The sequence below is a fragment of the Thamnophis sirtalis genome, unplaced genomic scaffold (genome assembly GCF_051295495.1).
Source record: "Thamnophis sirtalis isolate CommonGarterSnake01/CBP01778 unplaced genomic scaffold, rThaSir2_p1.2 scaffold_11, whole genome shotgun sequence".
In the NCBI taxonomy this organism is placed as follows: domain Eukaryota; kingdom Metazoa; phylum Chordata; class Lepidosauria; order Squamata; family Natricidae; genus Thamnophis; species Thamnophis sirtalis.
In genome coordinates this window covers 11,124,861-11,144,120 of record NW_028261391.1, presented here as the reverse complement: position 1 = coordinate 11,144,120, position 19,260 = coordinate 11,124,861, and the positions used below count along the sequence as shown (strand labels likewise).

The window sequence follows — 19,260 nt, the reverse complement described above, 5'->3', positions numbered from 1 at the left end:
TGAGTGAAACTATGACTGTGTTTTATGATCTTACTCAGTTTTCCTTTGTTTTATAAACCTGCAAAGATTGTAGATGTGATTGATTATAAGGTTATTTTTTCATCACCATTGCTACTCTGAATAGTCATTAAACAAGGCAGTAACAGGCTAATTACAATCCCATTTATGACAGTTGTCCTGTATGTTGCATGTTCTGTGTTGCTTTTCTCTACTGATGTGAGTTATTAATATATTTTTCGTTATATAATTTCAGAATCCTTTTCTGAGCTTCGCACAGTGTGGCTTAATCAAAAATAATATGTTGTTTTACATGTGCATAGTTTGGATTTTGTAACATGGTGATATTTCATTAAATAATTTAATGTAAAAATATAAATTCTTACATACCAAATTAGTCTTATTTGTCATTACAGAAGAGGCAGTAAGGAAGGGATTACAAATTTTAGGGAGATGTGAAAGAAAGATGAAAGTCATCTCAGTCTCTGAAGTTGTTTTTTTTAAGTAACTTCAGAAAACAGAAGTGACAAGTTACTAAATACCTTGTCAATGTATATAGACATGTATTGATTGATTGGATTCTTAAGGCAGTCTAACTCCCAAGAAGACACACTCTATATTTAGGATATCAGCTTTAATCAATAACTAATAAATTCAAACATATATTAATTGGTAATTCTATGAGGCATAAAACAAAATGTAAGGTTACAAAGGAAAAAAATCTATGATCTCAGCCCCTAAAATGCCTTTCCCATTCTATAGTATATAATATTTGAGTGCAGTATTGCAGGCTAATTCAGCTCACTGCCAGGAGTTCAATCCTCACTGGCTCAAAGTTGACTCAGCCTTCCATCCTTCCAAGATCGGTAAAATGACCCAAATTGTTGGGAACAATATGTCAACTTTGCAAACCACGTGGAAATGGCTGTAAAGCACTATGAAGTAGTATATGTCTTAACTGCTATTGGTATTGCTATCTGAGTTCTTCTGTCTGTGTAGCTTTCCATGATATAACTTGTTGAAATCATTCTTTTTTCTCCATTTGTCTGTCTCTTTTCTAGGGTCATATGACTTGGACGTTTCCCCTTCAATAGCTATGTTGAATTTGATTATAAGTTTAGTGTTTTCAATAAAAAATCAAACAGTATGATGTCCAAGAGTTGAGAAAAAGTTCATATAAATATTGTAGAATGTTTCTGGATGATAGAAAAAATCCATTCCTATATTGCAACAATTGGATAACAGAGAACTTCCCAATAATGTGACCATCATGTGAAGTAGGGAGCTGTGTGGGACCTCCCTGTTCCAAAATAATACTTACAGGTACGTTTTTATTTTATTTGCTTGTTTATTTCTCTTCCAAACTCACCAGTCTGCAGGTACTGTGATTTTGTTTAGGGGCAATGAGAAGGTTACATCATGCACTCTAACTTGCAGAAACAAATAATATATGTAGAGAAACATTCAAATGCTGCTGTACCTTAATCCCAAGCATAATTTAAAAAAAGATTTAGGGTTTAAAAACAACTGTTTCTAGGGAATCCTTTGAAGAGTTGATACCCTGACTAACAAGAAGAGTGTTCCTGAAGTTCGTCTGTGACATTATTGGAGTAAACATCATTCTTTTAACTGAGAGATATTAATTGGGCACGGTCCAAGAATAAATTAGACTTTGCCTTTGTTGAATTCAAAATATTTCAATCCTTTGCATTTTTAAAGAGGATCCACTTTTCAATTTACATTAGTCTTATGTACTTTTATTTGTTAGTGCAGAAATTCTCAAACCTGAATTACCTTGAGACCTGCTCTGCAAAATGTGCTAGAGTGATCAAGGTCTAACTGGAGAGACTTAAATTTAAAATTTAAAATTTCCATGAATGGGGGGGTCTGTTAAAGTGGGTTTGCATGTGCACTGTATGTATGTATACACTGTGTGTATAGCACGAACAAGGTTCTCTCCCAGAGCAAAAAACTATGAATTTAAGAACATATGAGTTTACCAAATGCAAATCTAGTCAAATTTCCTTGTTACTTTATTAAAAATATAATTTTTAAGTAAATATTTAAGTAAAATAAGGGGTTTACTTTATTCAAATACAGATATAATTATAGCAAAAGAATTAAAAATTAAAACATACTATATTTCTATCCAGTGACTCAGGTTGCTGATTAAGCTATCATTGGAAGAGGTATTGGATAAGGGAGGAGAGAATCTTATCCACTGCAACAAATGTATGTCATGGTAAACTGGCCGGATTCTAACTTTGGTTCCAAAATCTGTTTATGGCCAGAACTGTGTCACATTTAACTTCTGACAGAATAGCTGTTTACCTCTTTCAGCCTTCAGGATAAGCCTTAAAACCTGCCTATGCCAACTGGCATGGGGTCTGCCTGTCCTTTCCAAACCCTTCTTGTTTAAGCTTGTTTCAATTTTTGTAACTTTAATTCATTTTTATATTTATAATTGTGGATTTTGCTTTATCTAGATGTAAGCCGCAAAGAGTTGCCTAAACCATGGGGAGATAAATTTAATTAATTATATAACTAATGTACCGTATTTTTAACACTATAAGTCACACCTGGCCATAGGACGCACACAGGTTTAGGGGAGGAAAATAAGAAAAAAAATCAGGCGGAGTCTGAGAGGACCACAGATAGGTGTCCTCATGTGCCAGCTCTGCCTATTGACTCCTGCACTGCAGAAAAGAGCCAGAGGAGGCGGGCAATGATAAAGACAGAAGAGGTGGGGTTTAGCACTGTAAAAGGACCCTGCTGCCACAGCCCGGCTGCTCTTCACCAAAGGCACCAATGCACAGACATTTCCACCCACTTTTGAGGGGGAGAAAGTGCGTCTTATGGAGTGAAAAATATGGTAATTAATTAATACCTGATTGCTCTATCTTTCTGTTCTGTTAAACTCTCTGTCTGGCAAATTTGTCCATCTTTGATTGCTGCCATTTCTGTTTCCTATTTTCTGTTGGGTGGGTTTTTAGGTCCCCGTTAGGCATGGTGAAATACTTTATCCCTGCAAACGTGCTCCTAGTCAAACGTGGTTTGCAATATTATTAATTTTCCAATGAGCCGTAGGTGGTTCAATTAACCTAATTATGCAGACTGGAAGGAAAATTGTTGACAAATCTTGTATTTGTTGTTGCAGTGCATAGTTCTGAAGGTGTGATATGAAATAAATTGTGATTGTGAAAACACACACAAACCTATTTATCTTTACTTAGTCTTTCCTACAGGAATCTACAATCATAGTTTTTTCATAGTATTCAAAGAAAAGGCCTAACAAAATGCCTCCACGACCATCATCCGGTGAATTATGGGGCATGCACTTAATGCCCCCCAAAATCCTAGTAGAATGTCTTCTACCTAACGGTATGATAGTGACTTTAGAATGCCTCCGTGAGGCCACCTTGTTAAATATTAAACATGAACTCTTTAAAGAAGCTAGAAAATACCCTCTCTATCAGCTCCTTCAAGACGAGTCATCTTACATTTTTGTAAGTGTTACCCAAGAAGCAGAAAGAGAAGAATTCTTTGATGAAACCCGGCGATTGTGTGATCTGCGACTCTTCCAGCCTTTTTTAAAAGTGATAGAACCAGTGGGCAACAGAGAAGAAAAAATTCTGAATCGAGAAATTGGTGAGGCTTGATCTCTCTTTATTTATTGCAACTATAAATATGATTTACTGTTTACAGCACCTATGTATAATGATTTACTGCATGGAATTTGAAATACTTGTAAAGAAAGGTGCCTCACTTCCCTCCAACCTCAGGGAGAGATGATTCATATGATAGGCACTGCTAGTTTTCGGGAATTGTGATTGAATGACCTTTCACCTGATTTTAATTGGGTGAGGAGATACACTCTCTGCATTGTCATGTATACAAAATAATAATTTAGGACATGTTCGAATGCTTCCTCAACTGTGTTGACTGCCAATCTTCTAGCACTTTTATTTTTAGTATTGTAAATAATTTTGAAAATATGCCCAGAAACTACAGTTGTTTGAGCTATCTAAGATGGGGGGAGACGCTAATCTTTAAATTACTTGGGGCAAGAATATATCAAGGAAGATTTCCTTTCATATGGAGCTGTCTGTGCATATACTCGAGTTATTTGCAGTCCTAGGTGGCGGGTGCTTTTATTTATATTTTTGATTCCATTTTTAGTATTGTAAATAATTTTGAAAATATGCCCAGAAACTACAGTTTGGACTAGCTTAAAAATATAGTAACCACATAAGAAAATTTAAAAGTTGAGTGATTTAAATCAAATGTTTTGTTTAGGTGTGTGCTTACTGGCCCTCAAAGTAAGAAAAAAATATGTTTAAATAATAAAGAAATATTCCAAAGGTTGGGGAATAAATGGTTGTTTTGTGATCAACCGGACCTGATAGTCATTTTGTGAATCTGCAATTCGCTCATGTCAGTTGCTGTAATTATACACTTCTAAAACTGATGTGCTCAGTAACTTAAAAAGATTGTTTTACCCCTTCCAGTAATAAAACAGTCTTTTAACATACAACCAAAACTTAATTTGTTATGCACCACTTCTTGCTTTTATCCTTCCTTTCATATGAGCCAACTTTTAGAATAACTATTAAGATAAATAAAGAGTTACCTGGGGGAGGGGAACCAGGTAGGGGAAATCGGTGCCTCCTGGAACAAAGAAGACTACAGATGGTCCTCAACGTAGGACCATATTTGGGACTGGACTTTTGGTTGTAAGTCATTGCAGTTATAAGTCGGGGTGCCCACATGATCTAGACTCAATATTTTTACCATATTCACAGAGGTGATTAAATGAATCGCATGGTCATAAGTCTGAATTACACATTCATTATGCATATCACGTGGTCACTAAGTGAATCCATCCTCCCAAATTGGCATTTTTGCTGCACTCTGGAAAAAGAGCACAAGTTGTGGTCGTGTGATAGACACGGCAACCAGTCATAAAAGGGGGCTGCTTGTCAAGCATCCCAAATGTGGCCATGTGATAAGGATGTGATGCTTTGTGAGCATCTTTTTCATGACTATTATAACTTTGAACATTCATTAATGACAGTTGTAAGTCAAGGACAACCTGCATAAAGCTGTAAAGAAGCATTATGTCCTGTACATCCAAACAGAAACAATTTCCCCATGTTTTCTGTCCACATAATAGCAGGGTCCATATACTATTAGATCCTCTGAGTAAATGGGAGACAGGATGCCAGTTCCCCTCTCTTCCAATTCTAAGTTCCTATGTTAAGGAAGAATTGACTGATAAGAGAACAGATAACACCACTAGAAGAATAGAACTGAAGAAGCTTCTTGGGTGAGAAGCAAAATGTCTTCAAAGAAAAAAAAACCCCAAGAAAGTCTAGTTCCCTTTTGAAAAAGCACCTTTAGAATAGCCATGATCTGGATGACTGAGAATTTCCATAGATACTGAAAGCACACCAAATGTATCTTATCGTAGTGGTGGCATCCAAACTCTTTTAATTTATCCCCAAAATAGAACAAATCATACCACTTTTGATTACCGTATTTTTCGGAGTATGAGACGCACCGGATAAGACTCACCAAGGTTTTGAAGAGGCAATTTTTTTAAAAAAGTAGGTAGGTAGATAGAGGGATAGAGACGGAGAAATACAGTAGGTGGGGGGGGGGGGAGAGAGAGTAGATAGGTCAGTAGGTAGATAAAGGGATAGAGAGGGAGAGAGAAATACAGTAGGTAGGTAGGGAGAGAGAAAGTAGGTAGGTAGGTTGTTAGAGGGATAGAGAGAAATACAGTAGGGAGGGAGGGAGAGAGAGAGAAGGTAGGTAGGTAGGTAGGTAGATGTTTCCAGGTGTATTTATCCATGTGCTGGAGAAGGAAATCACTGAAAACCTGCAGCACCTAAGACTTGTTTCTGCTGGCACAGCACTTGATCAATGTAATTCTCATCAACCACTCTAAAGAGCTTTCTGAAAGGGAAAAAAAGTTTTTGCTCTCTGCAAACCTCCCCCAAAAGGCCTATTTTTCAAGAAAACGGGCCCATTTTTTTTTCAAATAAAAGGCATGAATAGCCTTGGGGGGCTTGCAGAGTGCTCCTGGGACGGGGGGGGGGGGGAGAGCCAAAAAGGCCCATTTTTTTGAGAAAACAGGTGGGTTTTTTTTGTCAAACAAATTGCATGCATAGCCTTATAGAGGCTTATATAATGCTGCTGGGGGGGGGCAAAAAGTGGCCCATTTTTTGCTTATTTCTGCCCTCCCCAGCCCCCAGGAGCTGTCTGAAAGCCTCCATAAGGCTAGGCACGGCCATTTTGGTGAAGGGGGGGGGCTTCAGGAGGCAAAAAATGTTGTATTCGATGTATAAGACGCACCCAGATTTTCAGCCTCTTTTGAGGAAAAAAAGTGTGTCTTATACTCCGAAAAATATGGTTAATGAACCTGCTATCATCGCAGTCCTGGAACCATCCCATATTGAAGGGAAATGTGGTTTGCTTTCGGCTTTTAACAAGATGTGTGATTGCAGCTCTTAATGTATTCTAAGCCATGTTTATAGTTCAACATTTTGTTTCAGCTAGGCTCCTGTTGTTTTTTTAACACATCTTGCTTAAAACAACTGGATTAGCACAACGGGGACACATTTCACATCTATCCTGTTTCGATGAAAATAAGACCTCCCTGGATAATAAGCCCAATCGGTCTCCCCTAAAATACTTAAATGCATGTGTAGCCAGTCCCCGCCATGGGGAGGGGAGGAACATGCCCCACATGCAACTGCCATCCATGTGGAATGGCCTCGCAGAGGCCGCTCCTGCAAATCCTAGCTACACCCCTTCTCTTAGTGGCGGCCGCGAAAAAAGCAGCAGGCCCAGCGAGGCTAGGGCTGGCAAGAGTGTGAAACAGAAACAGAACTTCCGGCCCTTTCTGGATCAGCTGATCCACGGGCTGAGGTTAAGGGGTCTCTTACACCTCAAAAGAAATAAGACCTCTCTTAAAATAAGGCCAAACGCTTATTTCGGAGGTCAAAAGAAAATAAGACCCTTTCTTATTTTCAGGGTAACACAGTAGCTTGAACTGAAGAACCAGCCCCAGTTCTTGGGGTACTTCCTGGAGATAGTTGCAACATGCTTGATATTCAAGCCCAGAGCTGGGTTTTGTCCAATCTCCAGCAGGTTTTGAGATGGGATGGGGAAGCCTTGCACTCTAGCACTGTCTCAAAGGAGGTGTTTTTCTTTTTAGGTTTTGCTATTGGCATGCCTGTTTGTGAATTTGACTTGGTAAAGGATCCAGAAGTTCAGGATTTCAGACGAAACATTCTTAACGTTTGCAAAGAAGCAGTAGAACTACGCGATGCTAACGCTCCCCATAGTAGAGCCTTGTACGTCTGTCCCCCAAACATAGAATCATCTGATCTACCAAAGCATATATACAATAAACTTGATAAAGGTAAAGAAAATGCACCAATTAATTGTTTCAGCATTCAGAGAATCGGGGTGATATTTTATGAATTTTTACTGTAAATTGTAAAGCAAACTTTGAAGTGCACACCATGCTGGTCTCTGTCCATAATAGATTTTATTTGATGTACGTTGCTCTCATATCAGAGTAATCTGTTCATTACAAATAGTTTATTTTAAAGATATACCTTTATTTGTTTGGCGTAACCATTTCTTCTCAAATTAATAATAATCACAAAGTTTCCAGAAGTTTTTGTTATTTATTGTATAGTAAACCACCAATGAATTCAGCTGTTGTTTTCTAAGTGGAATTGAAATGTTGTAGCAAGATTGTAGACATCCTTCCCCTTTGCCTTTCTCCCCTCTCCCCCACCACCCCCACCCCATATCTCCTCCTGCCTGTAAGATTTATTTGCATGTTGCTGATACAACTTTAAACAAAAGGAGAAACTTGACTTGATACAATCAGTTCTTCCTGTCCAAACTGACTCTTTCTGTTCTGCAACAGCAATTTGTCTTTCTCCCTCCTTCCTGTGCTGCCTGTTCCAGAACCAGAAAAGGTGCAGCACCTCTGGGTCCTAGGATCCTCCATCTCACCTGCCTCCTGCTATTACTGCTGATACAGCCTGAATCTCTCCAAGCCCTTTCACTGATTTCTGCCTCTCACCCTGCTACAGTATATCAGTTTGGCAATTTATAATCCTGTTGCCTTATAGCCTTTTTATTCATGTTTCTAAAACCTAATTGTTACCATTATATCAGAAAAAGATGGATGGTATTTAGTGCTTTAGGTCTGTTCATTTTTTGTTTTGTTTTAATTTTAGGATATGTACCGTATTTTCACGACCATAAGCCGCACTGAAAATCCTAAAATTTGATCCAAAATCGGCAGTGCGGCTTATAACCCGGTGCGCTTTATATGTGGAAAAAGATCTCCCAGCTGCTTTGCTCCTCGCGACTGCAATAGATGTCCAGAAGCGGCCCCTGGGGCCAATGGGGACCGGACCCCCAGCTCGACAGCCCCTGTCGCCTCTGGACGTCCACCGCAGCTGTGAGGAGCCGAGGAGAGCGCGGAGAAGAGCGCGCGACGGCCCCCGGCGCTCCGGGAAGCGGGAGAGGCGCGCGGCCCGGCCTCTCCTCCCTGGACGCTGCAGCAGCAGCACCAAGCGCACCGATCCCCGCGCCCTTCGCATCGGGGCATGCTCTTGCAGCACGCCCCGATGCGAAAAACACAGAGATCGGTGCGCCGCGACGTCCAGGGAGGAGAAATCAAACCGCGCGCCTCTCCCGCCTCCCGGAGCGCCAAGAACCGTCGCGCGCTCCCCTCCACACTCTCCTCGGCTCCCCACAACCGCAACAGACGTCCAGAAGCGACAGGGACCACCGAGCCGGAAATCCAATCCCCACCATCCCCACCAGCGCGCGACGGCCCCCGGCGCTCCGGGAAGTGGGAGAGGCGCGCGGCCCGGCCTCTCCTCCCTGGACGCCGCAGCAGCAGCCCCAAACTCACCGATCCCAGTGCCTTTCGCATCGGGGCGCGCTGCAAGAGCATGCCCCGATGCGAAAAACACAGAGATCGGTGCGCCCGGGGCCGCCGCTGCGACGTCCAGGGAGGAGAAACCAAGCCGCGCGTCCCTCCCAGCCGCCCTCGGCGCCCCCCGGAGTGCCAAGAACCCTCGTGCCGCTCCTCGCGATTGCAACAGATGTCCAGAAGCGTCGGGAAATGTGCGGCTTATAACCCGGTGCGCTTTATATGTGGAAAAAGTTTGAAAAATTAACGTTAATTGATACTGCGGCTTATAATCCGGTGCGGCTTTTGGTCGTGAAAATACGGTATGATGTAGAGTAACTTAAAAGGAGCAGAGCTTTTTCCTTCTGTCTGCTGTTCCATGGTATGATACCTAATGCAATCCGAACCACATTTCTTTTCTTTCAGGTCAAATAATAGTAGTGATTTGGGTTATAGTCTCCCCCAACAATGACAAACAGAAGTACACCTTAAAAATCAATCACGATTATGTGCCAGAACAAGTAATTGCTGAAGCAATCAGGAAAAAAACACGTAGTATGTTGCTATCGTCAGAACAGCTGAAACTCTGTGTGCTGGAGTACCAGGGGAAGTATATTTTAAAAGTCTGTGGCTGTGACGAGTATTTGTTAGAAAAACATCCACTGAGTCAGTATAAGGTAAGTGAATATCAAGTATATTTTCATAATTAATGTCATTCATCCAAGATGGAGTCGGGGAATTGTGGGAAAACAGACTTGTGTAAATAAGAAAAATGTATCAGGTGTAAAATACGATGCTCTGGAACTATTTTTATGTGTGTGTTATTTAGCAGGTTTACTGGGAAATTTTGAATATTTTACTTACTTAATATAATGTATTGTTATATAGTGGAAATCAATCTTACTGACTCCAGTGCCTGACAGGTCAACTGTTTGAAATAAAATGGTAACACTTTATTTAACCTTAGCCTGAGTGTTGCATGTTAGCTTCATTAGATGCTGGTGTTGTGTTACCTTTTGGCCCTAAATAGCAAAATCTTAACAGTGCTGACATTGTGAACTTGCTAGCTACCTAAAGATGATTCAGAAGAGGTATGTCCAGGATAGTCATTGTGCTTTTGTTTTGTTCTGCTTACCTATTTCAGTATATTCGGAGCTGTATCATGCTTGGCCGAATGCCGAATTTGATGCTGATGACTAAAGAGAGTCTCTACGCCCAACTGCCATTGGATACTTTTGCAATGCCGTCTTATTCTAGGCGTATATCTACAGCTACTCCTTACATGAATGGGGAAGCTTCTGCCAAATCTCTCTGGGCTATTAACAGTCATCTGAGAATTAAGATTCTCTGTGCTACTTATGTAAATGTAAATATTCGGGACATTGACAAGGTAGGTAGGAGAGGAACACTAGATGTGTGGGTATGATCGTTGTGTTCTTGATTAGCAACATAAAAATATGTTCTGATTCTGAACTCTCTGTGGACTATCTTAACAAAAACAATCCAATCAGAAATGGAAGTTGATTAGTAAATGTTCTGATGAGGGTGTCATGGGTCCCTCTTATTGAAATTTATGTGTTTTGGTTTACCACTTGGATCATCTTAAAATACTTTTTGTTACAAACTTCTTTCTTTTTTCTTTGGATACTCATCCAAGTTTGAACTATATCAGAAATTCGGTAAACTTTTACACAGGGCCTTGATTTTATTCTGCAGAATTTTAATGCTTGCATTTAGTCTTAAGTGCGGTGGATTTGCAATATAAAAAAAAGTATTTTTGCTAATTCTTCTGTTAAAAGAAAACATTTTTATTGGCCTGTACTTGCTAATTCTATTTAATTTGAAAGTTGCTCTTAATTGCCTTGAGTTATTTATAAAAATATTACATGCAGGATACAAATAAAGAAATAAAATAAACATAAAAATAATCAATCAATTGATTGTACATTTTGTACATTTTGCTTTTCTTGAACCGGTGTCAATTTTTAGCGCCTCTATGATTATGTTTATACTTTTTTCAGATTTATGTCCGAACTGGTATCTATCATGGAGGAGAGCCTTTATGTGATAATGTAAATACTCAAAGAGTACCTTGTTCCAATCCCAGGTAAATGATACAAATGAAATAAAGAAAAGGAAACTAACCCTTTGTATTAACAGAGCACATCATGATATGTTTACTTATATTCATGTGTAGAAGGATGGATGGCATATTTTGGCATGCTACTTTTTCACTAATGTCAACTCACGTTTGTGCTTAATTTGATATTTTTTATATGAGCAAATCCAGACGATGACATTCAAATTTTCTCTATCAAGAGTATGCTTAGGTAATTTATTCCCTTGCTGATAAAGAATGAATTTGTCTCATGACATTGCACTTTATGACTGGCATAAAGTGACTTAGCAATAGAAATTCCAGTCCCAACTGAGGTCAAAAGCTAAGGAATATCTTTACTGCCCATGACCATTATCTGGATAGTTTGTTTTCGTGTAGTTAATTTCTTTGAACAAGTATTAGAATGCCTCTTCCTGGGATTATACAATCCCTACATTATGCTTTGTGCAAGTGCAGTATAGCCATCTGTTAACTCTGAAGCTGAAATCTGTCTCCTTTACTCTCTCTAATTGGCATAAATAAGGGGGAAAGTGTACCACGCTCAGTTTTGATAATGGCATAGGGCATTCTGGCTAGCTCTAACAGAGCTGCATTCAAAATGGAATGTTCAGAATAGCCTTTCCTGCAAATTTGCAGGAATTAAAATTTGCCTAGGTTTTTAATAACAGGATTAGCTCTTGTTAAAGTCAGCCCTTAAGCCAGGGGTGTCAAATTCTCAGCCCACGGGCCAGATGCATCATGCGCTGGCCACACCCACACCCAGTTTAGCGAGAGGGTGGAGTCGTGATAAGTCACACAATGATGATGTTATGACGCAAGTTTGACACCTCTGCCCTAAGCTCTTTAGGACTTTCCAGATGACCACTGAATGTGCTGTACCTGCCCCATTAGAATAGCTAAATAAGCAGTTGTACCCAGGAAATAATCAGTAATGGCTAAAAATCTTTGTTACCAATTTTTGATTTACCATGTCATTGAAAAATATTTGGCAATAAACATATCTCTTTCAGATGGAATGAATGGCTGCAGTATGAGATGCTTGTACTTGATCTTCCACGCGCTGCTCGGCTTTGCCTTTCTATCTGCTCTGTTAAAGGCAGAAAGGGTGCAAAGGAGGTAAAATTCTTCTCATGACTATTAGAAATGTAGGGCAAACTGTTGTTTTAAAAATATCAACATTTATACTGTCTTGATTGATAGAAATAGTACTGTAACTTATGTTTCCTCGTTTATTTCCTTAAAATCTGAGTTTGCAATATCTTACTAATAGAGGAGACTAAACACTGATTATTTGCTCTTTTGAAGGAGCACTGCCCATTGGCGTGGGGAAATATTAACATGTTTGATTACACAGACACTCTTGTTTCTGGCAAAATGGCTCTGAATCTGTGGCCTGTCCCCCATGGGTTAGAAGACCTTCTTAATCCTATTGGAGTCACCGGATCCAACCCAAATAAGGTAAATAATAATAATAATGACTCAATAGATAGATAAAAACGCCAAACTCAGTCCAACCATCTGACTTTGCAGCCAGGGGAGAGTAGAGTATAAGACAAAGAATTGGAGAGGATCAAAAAGTACTGAAAATCCAAAGTGAAAGACTATGGTATAACTGGAGAGAAGTTCGGTCTACTAGTAGTTAGGACAGCAGGCTAGAAAGTTGGAGACCATGAGTCCAAGTCCTGCCTTAGGCATGAAAACCAGGTGGGCAAATTTGGGCACGTTAGTCTCTCTCTCTCAGACCAACCCATCTTAAAGGGTTGTTGTTGTGGGAAAATAGGAAAAGGAAAGAACATTAGGTATGTTCACCACCTTGAATTATTTATAAAAATAATAAAGGCAGGATACAAATAAATAGATGACCATGGTGGAACCAATACTAGGTATTCTACCAAAACATCTTGGATGGCACTTAAAGAAATTGGTGCATTGAAAAAATTTCCACCTATCAATTACAAAAGGCCACATTGCTTGGATCTGCATTTAAACTATTCTGCTATACATAATAGCATTCAAAATTATTGGGAAAAATTCAGTGCATCTGAAGGCTAATACCCACTAATGAACTGGCAATTGTGATTTCACATTATTGTGTTTATAATAAAATATTTAAAGCCAATTTCTAGCATACTTCATTGTCTTAAATCAGAGGTTTTGATCATAATTCCTAAAAATTGTCTGTAAAACATCTCATCATAGATTCAAAGCTTTTGAAAGATTTCGTTGGTCTCATTTCTTTTCAAGTTAGGCGAATATTTTTTTAAAGTTACAGAAGAAAGAAATTGTTAACTACCTGCAGAATAATATTAATTGTATTTAATTTTAATTAATTTTTAAATTTTGCTTAAATTAAACTTTATTTTTGTCCATTTACTTTCATTTGCATACCATTCTGTTTTACAGTAATAAGGTGGTAAAATATTATTTTGGGCGTAGTCAGGATTTACGTGGCTCTTCCATGTAGCACACAAATAAACAACAACTAATTGGCATGAAAAGAATTGAGCAGAAATCCCTGCTTCAGATACATTCATGTTCTCTGTACAAGATTATTTGCAAGAAGCAGTACTAATGATCTAAGACAGTTAAACATTTTAGTTATTTTAAGTTTTGTATTTTCACGCTATTTCTGTCTATAAATGAAAGAACATGTTTTCTCTTTAGGAAACTCCTTGTTTGGAACTGGAATTTGATTGGTTTAGCAGTCCTGTCAAGTTTCCTGACATGTCAGTAATAGAAGAACATGCCAACTGGATTATTTCTCGAGAACAAGGATTTAATTACAACCATGCAGGGCTGGTGAGGACTTTTTTTTTTCCTTCTCTAGTTTTCTTGGGGCTAAGAACATGAACAATGAGCCACATCCAACTCCTAGGTCCTTTTTGAATAGAAATATAGCTATCAACCTCCTCTTTAGGTAGCAAAATAAAATAACAATCGTTTTACATCTTCAAAATGTAAAATTCAAAATTATATAGTACTAATAGCATGAGTTCAGTGTCATGACCTAACAATAAAATTGTAACTATCTGTATTCAACCTGTTGGAGAAACCAAGTAAACTACTGTTTACCTGAGTCCTCACCTGATTGAAAACTCTGAACAGGCTCATTAATATAATTGCCCTTCTTTAGATATATTCCATATTAAGTCATTGAATAACTTTTATTTAAAATAAACATTTTTTTTAAAAAAATAATATGTGCAAGCTTATTGATTTATGGGGGGAAACCCACAGATTTTAGTTCATCAAATTATATCATAGTGGGGAAAAATATTAAATCATCTATGTCTATAATGCTGTATTTTTAAATCATTTGAGGAAGCATCAAAACCTGTTTGAAGATCTCTGGAACTTCATGTACATTCTTTAGTGCTGAACAAAGAAACACTTTTTCCATTGCAAACCTTGTAACAGAAATATTCCCAAGCACAGTTTTCCGTCCGCTGATTCAGAAGATAAAATAAGTCTTTTTGAGCCTTTTTGGCAATAACAGCATTTGAACAAGGTGTTCATTATATGAATGATGCTATGTATTCCTTTCTTCCACAGAGTAACAGAATAGCTAGAGATAATGAGTTAAGAGACAACGACAAAGAGCAGCTCCGGGCAATCTGTACTAGAGACCCCTTATCTGAAATAACTGAACAAGAAAAAGACTTCCTTTGGAGCCACAGGTATAACAACCAGCTTTTCAGTATGTAAATGATATTACAGAGCATAGCTATGTCTACGGTCCTTAGATATGATCCAGCTCAGAGGTGATATTCAGCAAGTTCTGACCAGTTCTGAAGAACCGGTAGCGGAAAATTTGAGTAGTTCAGAGAACCGATAAATACCACCTCGACTGACCCTGCCCCCATCTATTCTCTACCTCCCAAGTCCCGGCTGATCGGGAGGAAGAGGGGAATTTTGTAGTAACTTTCCCGTGGGGTGGAAATGGAGATTTTATAGTATCCTTCCCCTGCCATGCCCACCAAGCCATACCCACAGAACCAGTAGTAAAAAAATTTGAATCCCACCACTGATTCAGCTGCTCCAAACTTGGGTAGAGGTTTTTTATATGGAATTTTATTTCTGTAAGCTTCCCAGAGTCACTATGAGTGAATTAGGCAGCCATAAAAATTTTCTTAATAAATAAAGAAACCACCTAGTATGTGCTGAATGTAGAAATTTTAAAAAATGTATCGGGAGTAGTTTGTGCTATCTGCATTTGTTTAACCAATATATTAGTTCTCTTAATATATAGGGTTCGGTTCCAGTTCAAGACAGGAGATTATTCCTAAAGTTTTAAATGTATTAAATAATCTGAATATGTTTTACTTAAAGTCATCAAGGTCTTTTGAGATTATATTGATGACACTGATTCTATATATCTTTTCTGGAGTATGGGCCTATGTCCTGCCTTAAGACTCATAAGTTACTCTTCTGACATTTAAGAATGTTCTTTTCAAACCAACTTTTTTAAAAATACTATTCTTAGTTTAATATATTATTTCTTGATTCATAAGATTTCATACAGAAGTAATAGATAGAATTATTTGTGCAATATACTCCTCTCTGTCTTCTTTTTCAGGCACTACTGTGTATCTATGCCAGAAATCCTACCTAAACTTCTTTTGTCTGTTAAATGGAATTCCAGGGATGAAGTAGCCCAGGTAAACAAATGCCTTAAAAAAACTTGTTTATTAAGCAGGACTTTTAATGTTTCATTATATTAGGATGCTATTATATTATATCTGATGCAATATGGGATAATATGATAAGATTCCCTGGGGCTACTGGGCCTGTTGAATGGGTAGAACATCCATATTTAGAGATGGAGCACCATTGGCTACCAAGTATTATGGACTAAAAGCCAGCCATTAACTTATGTCCTCTTTCTACCCTTCTCACGATACCTGGTAGTCCATTGTTGGAAGCAGGGTATTAGCTGAGAAGAATTTGGTCTGACTCAGAAGATTGTTTTCATGACTGTAGTCAAAATTTTGCTCTCTTACTCACACAGATGTACTGCTTGATAAAAGACTGGCCTCAAATCAGGCCCGAGCAAGCAATGGAGCTTCTGGACTGCAATTATCCAGATCCAATGATGCGAGCCTTTGCAATTCGGTGTTTGGAAAAATACTTGACAGATGACAAACTCTCTCAGTATTTGATTCAGCTGGTTCAGGTACTGTGCTCTGTTTGAAATAACTGTGCTTCTATCATATGTACAGGAATTCAAAAGCTGCATACTTAAATGAAATTTCCCAAAGGACAGTATGACAGAATTTTTCTCATGGAATTTTTAAAGTGATTTGGAATTCATGAGAGGAGGAAAGCAAAGAAAAAATGTAACTGAAAAGAACTGTTTTATGGGCAGCTATCTGAAAAGTTACCACTGCACAAGATGCAAGCGTCTGCAGTTCACAAATGAGCATCATTAAAAAATGAGATAAAATCCTTTATATAACTACATAAAGAAGGGAGAATGATAATAAATTATATTGCATGGAAGATGGAATTTTTGGTATTAAATATTATGGATGTTCAGCTAAAATAGGATATGAGGATTTGATGTTAATAGAGGATTTTACAAACAAGTAAATGAAATGTCAGCATGTGGTTATGGATTAAATCCTTGGCATAGTTAAGGTTGAAGGATGTTTAAATAACTGTAGTTAACTAAAAGTGGAGGTATAATGATGTCAATATGGTAAACATTTGAGCTAAGATATTTGAATTAATATGAATTAATGGAAGAGATGCACCAAAACATGTTGTAACCAGCTGATATACTTTTTTTTATATAATATATACCTGTGGGTTTTTTTCTTTTGTTTTTTTTGTTTTTTCTTCCCTGCCTTGTCTTTTGTTCTTTTTGTCTTTTTTGTTGTTGTTTTTTTTTTTGTTTTTTATGTTTTTGTTGTTGTTGTTGTTTTTATTTTTTCTTTTCCCACTGGTGTGGGCATGTATTGTTTAAGAGTATTATTATCAATATTTTTAAATAATAATTACAGTCAAATGAAAATGGATATATGATGATGGTGATATGTATGAATATCTGAGTTAAAATGCTTGAGTTAACATGAGTTATGTTTGTTGACTGTGGAGGAGATGTACCAAAGTTTATTTGTGACCGACTGATACACTTTCTATAGCATGTAAAGAGAGATGTTGTACTTGTTTTAAATTGAAATTTAAAAAAAAATTAATTAAAAAAAAATGAGATAAAATCCTAAATCATTAGCCCACCCAATAACCAAACCCCAATACCTACTTAAGAGGTATTGGTTAGAAAACATAGTACAGGATGTCTTCATTGAATTACCGCTTGTTCATGGTGGTAAATGAAGGGGACTTATGTCAGGTCTTCGTAGTTGTTGCCATCACAGTGACCCCACTTCCATGTGTCGTCAAGACACTTTACAACAGGCTTAGAATTACATTGTTGCAGCTGCTCCCAATTACCATCATTAAGCAAAGACTACCTGTATACAAATACCCATTGCTGATGTTCTCAGGAGTGTTCCAGCCTTAGAAATACTGATAATGCCAATCACAATTCAATTTCATTGTTATCTCTAGGTTCTGAAGTATGAACAGTACTTGGATAGCCTCTTGGTAAGATTTTTACTCAAAAAGGCACTGACTAATCAGAGAATAGGACACTTCTTCTTTTGGCATTTAAAGTAAGTTTAGATTATTGTTGTTGTTCTTAATCTCTTTTACATGAAACTCAAATCAACTGAACATTTAAAAATGTGTTACAAATACCATTGACTGGTGCTAACGGCCAGCATCCTAGGTATCAACCAAGTAAATTCTTAAGATGTACGATGCTCTGAGTAGCGCAGTTTTTTGCAGTTCTACTGATATTATTGCAGAAAGCTGCAATTTCTTGATGTATTTTATAAAATTCTTGGACATGGTATCAAGTGCCCCGATGACAATGGGTATCTGTTGTTGTTGTTGTTGTTATATACTTTATTCATTAAACATGAAACTCAGCCAACTGAACATTCAAAAATGCATTACAAATACCAGTGACTGGTGCTAATGGTTGATACGGGTTGCTACCAGCGTCCTAGGTATCAACCAAGTACCTTATTAAAATATAAGATGTTCTGAGTAGCACAGTTTTTTGCAGTTCCGCTGGTGTTATTGCAGGAAGTTGCAATTTGTTGATGTATCTTGTAAAATTCTTGGACATGGTGCCAAGTGCCCCGATGACAATGGGTATCACTGTTACATGCTTCATCCATAGCTCTGTAGTTTCGATGGCCAGATCACATATTTCATCATCATCATCATCATTATTATTATCATTCATTCATTAATTCATTCTAAACCACCCATCTCCCTTAAAGAGTATTACATTATAATACCTTGTATTATAAAGACAAGGAATCTAAGCTTAACTATCTTGTGACTAAGAAGCTAAAATAGTTTTTTTTTTTTTAATGTTTTATATGATTGAAAATATACTTGATAAACAAGATCTTCCAGTAACTCTTTTGGCTCTAAAATAAATGCCAAAAAGTTGGTGATATTAAACCATTATCATAACATAAAATTGAGTATGTTTTATGAACACCTTTAGCAATCCATATCATTACTTAAGCTAAGATATTCTTATGTATAGGTCTGAAATGCACAATAAAAATGTGAGCCAGAGATTTGGTCTGCTCTTGGATTCCTACTGCCGAGCTTGTGGAATGTACCTAAAACATTTGAGCCGACAAGTGGAAGCTATGGAAAAATTGATTAACCTCACAGATATCCTGAAGCAGGAGAAAAAGGATGAAACACAAAAGGTAAAATTATGCATCAGCAAAATAAGGTTTAAAATTGTGGCATGTTTTATATTTTTATTATTAGATTTTTCACATTGCCTTTAGTACATTATAAGTATCTCAAGGTGGCGAATATACTCCTATTTTCCCCACAACCTGTAAGGTGACTAAAAGAGAATGACTAGGCCAAGGTCACCCAGTCAGCTTTCATGCCTAAGGGGGGACTAGAACTGATCAATGCTTGGTTTCTAGGTCAGCACCTTAGCCATTATAGCAAACTGGCTCCAACTATATGTATTTAGAAAGCAGCATTTGTAGAATTTGCTGTATTTTTCTCCCATTGAAATGTTTCAAATACCATGCTGGTATTCATGCTAAAAGCAAAACTTTTGAAATATATGGGTCTATCATTAACT

The 19,260-nt window shown here is 37.7% G+C and overlaps 1 protein-coding gene across 1 annotated transcript in view; it reads left to right on the top strand.

Moving 5' to 3' along the window:
• The window catches only part of PIK3CA (phosphatidylinositol-4,5-bisphosphate 3-kinase catalytic subunit alpha), a 45,953-nt gene that overhangs the window by 14,095 nt on the left and 12,598 nt on the right, over positions 1–19,260 (top strand). Inside the window, exons 3-16 of the mRNA XM_014056531.2 lie at positions 1,059–1,320; positions 3,231–3,645; positions 7,220–7,426; positions 9,374–9,624; positions 10,092–10,337; positions 10,969–11,054; positions 12,077–12,182; positions 12,372–12,524; positions 13,731–13,865; positions 14,619–14,743; positions 15,643–15,724; positions 16,075–16,239; positions 17,637–17,740; positions 18,694–18,865. Of these exons, the coding sequence (XP_013912006.1) occupies positions 3,294–3,645; positions 7,220–7,426; positions 9,374–9,624; positions 10,092–10,337; positions 10,969–11,054; positions 12,077–12,182; positions 12,372–12,524; positions 13,731–13,865; positions 14,619–14,743; positions 15,643–15,724; positions 16,075–16,239; positions 17,637–17,740; positions 18,694–18,865 (2,184 nt within the window). The 5' untranslated portion in view covers positions 1,059–1,320; positions 3,231–3,293. The remainder of the gene's footprint in view (positions 1–1,058; positions 1,321–3,230; positions 3,646–7,219; positions 7,427–9,373; positions 9,625–10,091; positions 10,338–10,968; positions 11,055–12,076; positions 12,183–12,371; positions 12,525–13,730; positions 13,866–14,618; positions 14,744–15,642; positions 15,725–16,074; positions 16,240–17,636; positions 17,741–18,693; positions 18,866–19,260) is intronic.